At 37.7% G+C, this 11389-nt stretch overlaps 1 protein-coding gene across 5 annotated transcripts; it reads right to left on the reverse strand.

The window, feature by feature from the left end:
- Positions 1 to 102: 102 nt before the first annotated feature.
- On the reverse strand, positions 103 to 10659 carry LOC113063166 (nuclear receptor-binding protein-like). Of its 5 annotated transcripts, none has more exons than XM_026233385.1 (18): positions 10377 to 10654; positions 9992 to 10284; positions 8847 to 9171; positions 8610 to 8732; positions 7042 to 7143; positions 6865 to 6954; positions 6313 to 6353; positions 5881 to 6146; positions 5720 to 5778; positions 5542 to 5640; positions 4808 to 4940; positions 4607 to 4694; positions 4448 to 4498; positions 4165 to 4300; positions 3941 to 3994; positions 3790 to 3853; positions 3160 to 3215; positions 103 to 1783 (listed from the first exon to the last, which is right to left on the reverse strand). In XM_026233385.1, exons 3-18 carry the CDS (start codon positions 9081 to 9083, stop codon positions 1688 to 1690), a joined length of 1695 nt encoding a protein of 564 aa, XP_026089170.1. In that variant the 5' UTR covers positions 9084 to 9171; positions 9992 to 10284; positions 10377 to 10654; the 3' UTR covers positions 103 to 1687. The 5 variants fall into 5 exon arrangements, 4 of the variants coding, with proteins under 4 accessions (XP_026089170.1, XP_026089173.1, XP_026089172.1 ...); XM_026233388.1 differs by having other exon boundaries at positions 5881 to 5964; positions 6052 to 6146; positions 9992 to 10652; XM_026233387.1 differs by lacking the exon at positions 9992 to 10284 and having other exon boundaries at positions 10487 to 10654.
- Positions 10660 to 11389: the final 730 nt, after the last annotated feature.

Raw genomic sequence — 11389 nt, forward strand, 5'->3', positions numbered from 1 at the left:
AAATAAATGATATACAGTATATGTATTCCACAGAGAAAAATAAGTCATATGGGTTTAGATTTAGAATGACACATGCAATAATAAATAACGACAGGATTTCGCTTTTTAGGTGAACGGTTTCTTTTAATATTGTCCTTAGGAGATGAAATGAAACAAAGAATGAAAAAACTCCGTATCTCTTCTTTATATCAATAAATGGTGTGAATTTTAAAAGCTAGAGGGTCAACAGAGTAAAAGCAGTTATGGGTTTCTGAATGTTTTGCATGAGATAAAATAGACACCTCAAAATGATTCTGAGCCATATTTTCAGCCTGTTAAACAGACCAAACTGAGAGAGCGCTTGATACAAGTCTGTTGCTTCTTTCAAAATGATCACAGAATTAATCATCCATTTAACATTGTTTCAATTTGTTACTACTGCTCTGCACTGAAAAAAAAACCACAATGTTGAGTGCATTTCAGTTGATCTGAAATCATTTACATTCCCGTCAAATTGCACATTTCAGTTGTTAAAACCACATTTCATGCATAATTTCAAACTAGCCAACATGATGTTGATGTACCATCAAGGTGAATATGAAATTTATTGCCATCAACATAAAACAAATCAGTGCAAACTCGCCCCAAATTATGCTGCCCAACAAACGCACCACCAGAAACCCTAGGAGTTTTAACATACTGTAAATATACCAAAAAATTGTAACAGTATATTATCATGCAGACCAGCTGAGAAGGAAAACACCACTACAGGATCTGCACAATAAAAAAAAAGGAATCATACAATGTGTTTGTCAGTCTACGGGTCTTCTGAACATGGATTGTGTCTGCTGAAGGCACATTTTAATACATCAGGTGCACTGGCGAACATTTCTTTACACTGAAACTCATATCTGTATCATATACAGGGAAAACAGTCAAATCAAGTGCCCTTCTCTTAGAAGCCATTAAAATGAAAACTTACAGAATACATTCACAGGTATTAAAAAATACAATAAAAAAAAAACAGCCATGATGATGAAAGTGAAACGCGCTTCAAAACAGACCATATGCATATAGATAAATAATCTGTTTGCTTTTTTTCAATGCTTGGAGAACCCCTTTGCTTTCACAGTTGTCGTAGATCTTGCATTGCAGACCAAAGTTAAACACAGTTAATGTGCGCCTTAAAAAATACAAAGACAATGTTATTTGGTTATTTCTAAAGAACACATTAATGCATTCCTCTTACAATAATAAAAAAAGAATAAATGAATGATTGAAAGGGTGAATAAAAGATCATGAAATATGCATGTGATGTCCCTAAAAAGACAAGAATTTGCTAAAGTGCAAACCAGAAGTAACTGATCCCACACATACTGTAAGCAAACACCTCAAAATACAGCTCGTAATACTGATTTAAATAATAACGAGTCATTTTTTTCTTCTTTTAAAACAGAGAAGCAGACTGCTACACTGACAGAATAAATGTACACAGGAACCATCAGCCAACACTTTCCACCACCTTAAAAAAAAAGCAGTGTGAAGAACAGAGCGCAGGGGTGCTTTTCTTTCGGAGGTTCAGTTCGAGGCGTTCTGATCCCTCCTAACAAAGCAAGCACACAATCCTCCAAGTGATGAAGCGCTAGAGTCCCGTCCCGTGCGTGAAGCTGAAGGATGGTGGAGAGGAGCAGGCAGCCTGGCCCCTCTGCTACGAGGAAACGGTCACAGGATTCAGCGAGCCGTTCCGGCTGTAGAATCTAGAGAACGCCTCTTCCAGCACAGTAGTGAGACGTGGCTGATCCCCCTTGACAGAGCCAGAAAAGAGAAAAATTGTTTCAAACAAAGTGGCACCAGGAACTGAAGAAAAAATTAAATAAAACTTTATCCTTAACAGGAAACTTAAAAAGGGCTGCAGCAAAGCTCAACTGAAAACTCAGGCAGATCAAATAGAATTGGAATTGATATAAAAATCAAACAAATAGTGCAATCAAAAGGAACAAGAGCAAAGAAAGTGAATGTAAAAAGCTCAATTAACTATTGTGCAGTGCAGGTAGAAAGAGAAGAAAAGGGGAAAATGCTGGAGTTACACAGATGGTACAGCAGCATTTCTTACAAAAGTGCCAAAATAGATGACATTACCAATGGGATGAACTGAGAATTCCTTGATTATAGTCAAGAAAGAGCACGGACTTCTCATTACGACTGGGGCGGGGGGACTTTAAATGAAGAAAACTGGCTGTGAACAGCATCAAATCGTTTTAATGGTACTACCTAACAAAAAGACATGGCAGTGCAGATGGAAAAGCTGCCGTATAGTGCCAAGCTCTATTGTGGTATTCTCGGTGAGAGGTCTGGCCCTGGTTTGTGCATTAATAGAGAAAATTTAATGTCGGTTTTTGGGTCCATGATTTGATCCATGGACTCTACTCTGTTCTTTCGATTAGCTCACACTGTTTGTCCTTGCTCCTTTCTTACTCTTCCAAGAATCAGCCAAAGCGGTTCCAAGCATTTCCTCAAGCAACTGGATTATTGATTGGAAACATTTTATTATGAATGCTGGCACTAATGCTTTGTGCATTTGAACCTGGTGACAAATGTTAAAAAAAATTACAAAATAAAAATAAATAAATGTACAGAACATTACGTGATCTCAACAATCCTAACTAAACACAGTAACCATGCCAACAATGAAACTGGGGGGGGGGGTTGTTTGATTGATATATCGATTTTCATACTCATTTATCTTTAAATCTGCCCTGTGACAGATAAGTTCAGCTCAAGCCTATTCAAATTCATAATCTAAGAGAATTTCAGTCAGTGATGACATTAAACTCAGGTGGGTTCTGTAACGTTTTTATTGTTTTGGGAAAATGTTTTTTATGCTCACTAAGTATGCAATTATTGATCAAAAGTACAGTACAGTATGAAAACATCTCAATGTAGCTTTTTATTTGAATAAAATTTTAAACTGATTTCTGAAGCATCATGTAAAAATATTCTCATATGCTGATTTGGTGCTCAAAAAACATTTCTTCTTATTACTGTTGAAAATAGTTGTGCACCTTAATATTATTGTGGTGATATGAAATGTGATACTTTTTTATGAAGAGAAAGAAAGGAAAGTATTTTCTTTCAAAAAAGAATGATAGTTTATATTAAATCTTGAGTGGAACATCTTACCTCACTAATGAAGCCAAGCTGGACCAGTTCCACGGCCAACTCGTGTACATTCTCATCTAAAACACACAGAGAACACCATTCTTACGTTTCGGCAATGCTCCGTTGCTGCAATAAGTCAACATGCTGCTGGTGGAAAAGTGCCATATGTAAAAAGAGTTCACTTTTCTATATTTCTGCATCTGCGTGTTTAAGTAACACAATTGTTTTATAATTCACAAATAAGAACTGAAACAAAATCATTAGAACAGAAACATATTACGCAGGTACACAAATTTGGTTGAATGCAAATGGTCATTGTAAATTGTTTTTTTTTTTCTTAACAGATTCTTGCATTCATGTGGTGGTACAAATATCAGTGTTGGATTAAACCGGATGTGCATTCAGCTATAAACATGTCAAAAGTTGAACAAACTCTGCAAGCTTCTTGATTCTGAGCAACTTGACTTGAAAGAGAAAACTGTCTGTGCTGAAGCCCATTATAGCTGCGTCTCTTGGAGCTGAGAATGCAAGGCATCCTTGTGCTTGATTCTGACACATCACAGAACACACCGGCATGTGAAATCAAGCTGTGTAGCTAGAAGCGTTTACATGCTTGTGTAGAGTGTGTTTGGGGCCTGATGAAGTACTCACTTGGTGCCAAATCACAACTCAAGTGTCGGTTCAGTTTATCTTCCAGTTTTAGCAGTAAGGTCAGCTATTAAAAGAGCAGAGAGGAGTTATAAACACAGAATTATCATCGAACTTCAACGTCATTACAACAATAAACAGTAAATATCCTTACATGATGTTTTGCTCCTTCCTCCACAGGCTCAATGTTGCACTGCATTTGTACAACCTTAAAGGAGAACGATTGTTTTTAACACAAACATATGTTGCTAAATGACTGCAAATCCTGTTGACTTTGAATGTAACCACTCATCACCATTTATCTGAGAGGGAAGCCGCAATACGCCACACAGAGACAGTCTGATCTACAGCGGTGTCTTAAATCAGCCCATTTCTCACCTTCCTGGTCTCCAGCTCTGCAGGCTCAGGCGTAGGTGTTTTGACAGAGGGTGGCACGATGGGGGACTTGACAGCCTCTTGCTGAGGCTGCTGTGGGCAGGGCATGCCGAAGGCAGTCATTGGATAGATCCCATTCCTACAAAACGTTAAACAAAAACATAACATTTATGCTAGTTTGAACATTGTGACTGCTTTCTTAACATTTGAATCTAACCCAAATTCTTTTTTTGATTAGATGATTAATAATATAGATTATTAGTTGATTATATTTTTTTTAGCTCACCTCACATCTTCAAGAAACTTGTCAAGCTCCAAAGCAGGAAACTGTGAAAGTCTGATGGGAAAAGAGACATGATTAAAGAATCCATTTAAGTGGAATGAAAGCTTATTTGAATCCTAAAACCAAGAACAAGGCACAAATGAATCACATAAGGAGACTCACTTTAGTTGGACCTCTTTCCTTTCCAATATGACCTGGTTGGGGTCCATATTCTTGGTAATTTCCTCTAATGCGTTTTCAGGGATCATGTCTAGAAGCCAAAGGGAAAATGGTTTCAGTGGGTTTAGTTTCATTGTATTCCATCCATTAAGCTGACATGAACTGAAAATGTCTGAATGATAATGAGATTAGCTCATGACTCACGCTGGTGACTGACGATACAGTGTGCAGCCAATAGTTTCAAAAGAGGCACTTCAAACAGAGCTTGATGGAAAAGCAGCTCTCTGGCTGTGGGCCTCTTACTGGGGTCCACCTCTAGACACTTCTGAATAAACTCCTAAAACACACACACACACACACACATATAGAGAGAAACATGACACTTCACATCACGATAACATTATTATGCTGAAAAGTTGATTGGCTTTTATAGACCGTAACCAGTCGGGGGTGTGGTGAACAAATAACAGTTATCATATTAAACCATAATGTCTGAAAGGGAGGGGAAAAAAATAAATACCCAATAACTATTTTTTTTATGAATTTTTTTTTTAGGGGGTGGGGGGTTCCAACCATTTCAGGTGGTCAGGTGTCGTGTTTTAGTGCTACTCTATGCATAGGCTGCACAATATTTTTTAATAGCGATAATAAATGTTTCTTGAGTTGCAAACCAGCATATTGAATGACTTTTTTGAATAACTTCTAAAGGATCATTTGACACTGAAGACAGGAGCAATGGCTGCTGAATTTTTTTTTTAATAGAGAAGTAGTTATTTCACAATATTACTATTTTTACTGTATCTTTGATTAAATAAATGCAGCCTTGCTGAGCATAAGAGACCCATTTCAAAAATTCTAAAATCTTACTGGACCCATTTAAACAGTAGGGCTTTGATCTTTGAATGCAAATCATTTAAGTCCTGAAAATCAATACTCACTCTCTGCAGTGGGTCCTCCAGAGACTGGATGGCACTATTAATGGCTTCTTGTGACACATATGAGGACTCTCCGTTACTTTGGATTTCAAGCACAGCCATCTAAAACAGTGGGAGAAAACTTGAATCACTTGTTCTGGTCAGTCTGATATCCTGATGAATGATCCTCAACAACACTCACCTCTAAGGCGCACATTCCAAAGGAATAGATGTCCACAGCTGTAGTGACACTGGCAACAGCTGAAGTGGATGTTAGAAAAGGACAAATTGTACAGGGTCATTTTTTATGTAACAAGCACACTGAAACAAAACAGTAGAATGAGTTTTAACACCTAGTTTTACCTCCATACTCTGGAGCAAAGAAGTGCAAACTCTTCTGTTCCTCCCGATATGTTTTTACATGGTTATTAATGGTATCTGGGGCCACTACAGAAAAACAAAACATAGAAACATCAGCAAAAATAATAAAATGTGTAACATTTAAAAAGTCACACTCAATGTAATTTAGCCCACCTGAGCCGATTTTAATGAGTCCATTGTGCTGTATGAAAATGGTGTCACAGGTCAGGTTCCCGTGGATAATGGCAGGTTCACATGAATGCAGATAGCTGAAGGAAGAATGGTGAGAAATGTGAGTGTAACAGGAGCTCTCCACAAGAGTTATAGTGGAAAATCAAAACTAAAAGAAATGGGCAGCTATAACTGTTAAATAATCCAGTTAAATCTTGGAGTATTTGAACACAAAAAAAAAGAGAGAGAGAGAAATACACACACCTTAAGGCAGATAATATCTGAGTGCACCAGCGTTTCCATGCCTAGAAGAGTCCCAGAAACAGTTAATGGCATCTGAGAAGACAGGTCTGCATCTGATATTATACAACAGCAGGTTATTTTATTGATGCCAACTAATACTAAAACATGAGTAATAGTACTACTAATATCCAAAGATGCACCAATTAGAAAAGCAAAGGATAAACAGGCAATGGATGCAACAAAAATGTAAAACACTTAAAAGTATAAAACAAATGAAGCTAACTGATATGACCTACTGCATGTTAAAATAAAGTAAATAATGCAATTTTTTCATGTTTTAATGATGTCCTATATTTGACATTAGTAATATTGCTCCTAAAAAAAGACTAGCAACTAGTATTCGCTCTCTAAAAATATCACTCTGATCTGGGCAGTACTGATAAGCAAAGTCAACCAATACTAACATTTAAGCAAGTCAATTAAGACAAAAGATATGTATTAGTCTGCAATGCATAATGTTTAAACAGCTGTTTTGTCTACTTGTCTGAACAGACAAAAGAGCAGCAATCTTACCTTTTCATTCATGGTCTTGTGATTCTTCTTTGTCTTCTTTAGAAACTGCTTCAGGCTTCCAGAAGACATGTACTCTGTGATGAAAATAACCTGAAGGCGGTGACCCAAAAAAATTATATTAAAAATCAAACTCCAAAAATGGGACATGTTTAATATTTTTGTTGTCGCGTTTCATACCCTGGCTCTGTTCTCCTTCACATCTGCCCAGTACTTGTGAAACTTTACAATATTTAAATGTTCCAGCTGGATGAGGTTATCAAACACCGCTTTCACTTTTTCCTGAGAAATATAAAAAGAAAAGTAGATTATTTTAACCTCGAGGCAGATGTTTGTTCAGAAATACGTAACACAACATTTCGATTTTTAGAGGAACAGGATATTATAATAAAATATAGAACTTTAACATTATTATTTTATTATGCAAGCAACAAAATAATTTAAACGATCAAGGGAAAAACTAGTCACATGTGCTTATGGGAAAGGCAATCAGCAGTGTAGACAGCAAAGCCTGTCAAAACGCAACTTCTAAAATGACTTCTTGAATTCCAGGATGAGTGTCTGCCAAGCAGAGCGGAGCGCAGTATGTGGACGGGCCAAACAGATGGCTCTTCACGAATCTATGCCAGGCATTAATGAATCGGGTTTGATTAAAAACGCTTACAGGCAATGACAGAGTGAAGTATGCAATATTAAAAAGAGCAGAATTACCTTTTTAATATTTCAACACTTAAGAGATAAAACCCATCACCAAAGAATGCTTTTCTAACAATTCTTTTCATAAGTAGCTGAAAGCTCAGAGTGATAATGCGGTTTCTTTAAAGGCTTGGCAGCAAACAGGACAGACTACTTTATGTGAGGAGCTTACACATAAGAAATGAAGGCAAGCACACTCATTCTGTGAAGCAATCAATCTGTCCTAACTCTCGTAGTAAAATACTCATTGTTGTTAATTCACAGCTTAACATGCTATTAAGGAAGAACAGAGGAAGCAGTCCAGTCGAATCTGTGGCTATGGAGATAATAATCAGCAGTGAGCTTTCACATCAGAACACTCACCGATTGTTTCCATCACGTTTAAATAAATAAAGGTTTAAGCAGGATATTTGAAATTAAGTGTTTTCTGTATCTAACAGCAAACTCTCAATTCATTCATACCAGTAACAAACAACTAAGATCTCTTAAAGTCAACATGAAATCAGAAACTGACCCTGCATGTTCCTTATAAAAGTTTTTTTTTTTAATAAAATCTCAGCAAATCAGACAATTTTATCAAAAACAGAGTAAAGAGTTTAATATACTAAAATAAAAATGTATGCATTTAGCCGACGCTTTTATCCAAAGTGACTTACATTGCATTCAGGCTAACATTTTTTACCTAACATGCGTTCCCTGGGAATCGAACCAACAACCTTGCGCTTCTAATGCAACACTCTACCACTTGAGCCACAGGAACATGCTAAAACATTACAGTTTATGTAAACTTCATCTGAAACAACTTTCCAACACAGTGACATTATTTAGGCTATGCAAGCTATTAGATCATGTTAAAACAGATATGAAGATATGTTTAAGCATACTTGCATTCTGATGCACAAAATCAAGTCATACTCCACATTTCTTCCTTGTTGAATACCATTTAAGTTTCAGCCATTATTTCAGATAGAAGTCAGTATACGTCACAACTACCCACATCACTGCAAATCTCTCTCATAGAAACAAAGCAGGCACACAGTTAGTAGTTTCACCTCTTGGAGTTTGAAGTTCTTTCGTTCAGAAAACATGACCTCATTCCACACCACCTCCACACCTTCCTCCGTGTCCATGGCAAGATAAGCATTGTCGATACCTGGGACGTTGCGCTGGTTAACCTGTCAAAAATGAAAATGAGTCTTCATCTAGCAGAGGAGAACATTATCAGTGAATAATGGCTTAAATTTTGGTCCATTCTTTTCACGAAGCTGCTGATAAAACTTGGAATGTACCTCTTCTCTCCGTTTCTGCCAACGTCCACAGGGACTTTCCTCCAGAATCTCAGATTCATCTTCGCTCTCCTCCTCCTCATCCTCAGTTGCAGGCGGCGCCGGCTGTGTTACGGTGGACACCGGAGGAGACACAGATGAAACCCCCTGGCCGGTTGGTGGCGAGGCTGTGGACTCAGACTTCGTGTCCATAGTGGATGCAGGGGCAGGTGCGGTGCTCTGCTTTCCTTCTTCTGACATCACTGACTGAAAACTGACAGTGCTGTCCTGAACGGCCACAGGAAAATAAAACTGGCTGACTCACACCTCAAGGGCAGGAGGCAGAGAGCTGCAAAAGAGTATAAACTATTAAATATAGCCTTTAACACATGAGTTACATTGTCACAGCTTCAAATATCAATTCAGTCAAGAGTTTTTTTCCCCCTCCTTCAGCCAAATTCAATTAATTTCTACATCTTTTGACCAATTATTTTCCATGACCTTTGGATTTGAAAACATATATTTTGAAGAGATTGTAATTACAAAGACAGCTATTAAAATATTTATTTAATTTGTACATTTCTGTTACTTTTTATTGTTTTGTTGATTTTCCTGATTGTCTTGTAAGATTGTAGGAGCCCTGAAAATTTATGAAGAGGACTAAACAAAATACAAGTGAGCCATGTAACTTAAATTACACTCTTCAGATTAACTGTTATATGGCATGACATGTAAACTATAGATTTTGAATTAGCTTAAATCTTAAACGAAAGGAAACCAGCAAAACACATTCACTCTGAAACACTAAAATAATGACCTACAAATTAAAGATAAATCTAAACAGCAGATACTGAACTGAATCAGCTCTTAAACTGTCAACTTGGTGTCACGGTGTCAGTTTTACGTAAAACTAAGATCATTAGACCTCTAAAACTGTACAAGACCCGAAGACCGTAACAATCGCTGAGGCATGAGCAGACACGCTGCTTGTGTTTACATCGGTTTCTCTCTCCTCACAGTCATGTCCTCAATTCAACCAAGGCCTCGGTTTATGCTCAAACATTCAAACAGACTACAGCAGACTATCCCACCTTACTAATATATATATAAAATATATATATATATATATATATATATATATATATATATATATATATACACATACATACTTGTGTGTGTCCTGTGATGAGCGGCGTCGCCAGCTCGCCGGAAGCAGATAGCGTTAGTCGGCGGCAGCTGCTGGAGACACGGAGGAGGAAAATCCTCCGACGATAAGAAAAATATAAATTCCTCAAACAATACGAGTCCGTGTATGGGGTATAGCTGTCGAGGGGAGAGTTAGTGGTCCATAGAAAGTCCAGGACCTGAAATGACTGTTCAATTTCCCCTTTGCCGACTCGTGAGTGAGAAGCTATCAGCGCAGCTCCGCGGCCTCAGCGATTATATCCGAGAAATAGGCTTCCTTGGACAATAGGGTAAATGTTAAATAAAATAAGCAAAATATCAAAACTTGCCGGCTATTAAAGTCAGCTTAAAAAGAAAGACAAATATTACTGGTTGTCAGATTTGATGCGTTGGGTCAGATAGCCGCGGATGCTAATGTTACACTCCCGGATATTCGCGTTCTTCACTAAAGAACGATTGGATTCTCCCGTAACACTTACATATAACGACACAGATGGACTCAAGTTGAATAAAAACCGATATCCCTGAAAAAGTTACAGGTAAATGGCGACAGCTCGGAGTTTTGAGGTGCGCTGTTGCTTATTCCTGTATGAACTGCTCTGTTGTTGTTTTTTAAGCGAGTGTAAATCCGGACCAAAGGAACACAGCGCCATCTACTGGATGACGTCATTCGCACGCCTTCACGGCTCATGATTTAACCCCTCGATGTCCGAAAAGGAGAAATTAACACACATTTATTCGTTCATCCTTTGTATATGAAATCAGTAGTTAACAATGTATAGAGAGATTATTATGTATGATGCATTTGTATATTATATAAAATGTATTATATGACATGTTTCTCCCATTTGAGCTTACCTTACATAGAAATGATAAGAGTGTACAAAAGAAGATTGTCACATTTATGTATTTGCATTTGCACGAACCACTTGTCTTCTGTAGAGTTGTGTGTTATGTTTGTATGGATTTACAGAGAGACTCCGGCCTACAGAGCAAGGGGAGTTCTGGTTCGCTGCTTCTACGAGACCATAAGGCTTCCAGAAAGTCTCAAACAGTCTATTGCACTTCATTTAATAGTCATAAGTGGAAGCCAGTCCCTCTGATCGTTTTTCTTCACTCAAGGAATTCAACACATTAAAAAACAGAAAGCTGCTGGGTTTGAAAATGTGATTACCGTATTTTTCGGACTATAAGTCGCATCAGTCCAATAATACGTCATGACGAGGAAAAAAACACATATAAGTCGCATTTATTTAGAACCAAGCACCAAGAGAAAACATTACCAATGTACAGCCGCGAGAGGGCGCTTTATGTCTATGTCTTCAGTGTAGACTACAGGAGCACTGAGCAGCATAGTGCGCCCTCTCGCGGCTGGAGACAGT

Source organism: Carassius auratus, chromosome 45 (genome assembly GCF_003368295.1).
Source record: "Carassius auratus strain Wakin chromosome 45, ASM336829v1, whole genome shotgun sequence".
Lineage (NCBI taxonomy): Eukaryota > Metazoa > Chordata > Actinopteri > Cypriniformes > Cyprinidae > Carassius > Carassius auratus.

Excerpts from the sequence above, each read along its gene's own strand:
- LOC113063166 (XM_026233387.1), bottom strand. The coding sequence starts at position 9,083 with ATGTCAGAAGAAGGAAAGCAGAGCACCGCACCTGCCCCTGCATCCACT. Across the intron at positions 7,144-8,609 it reads AGAACTTCAAACTCCAAGAG|GAAAAAGTGAAAGCGGTGTT; the intron begins GTGAAACTACTA and ends TATATTTCTCAG. Across the intron at positions 4,499-4,606 it reads AGGAAAGAGGTCCAACTAAA|ACTTTCACAGTTTCCTGCTT; the intron begins GTGAGTCTCCTT and ends TTTTCCCATCAG.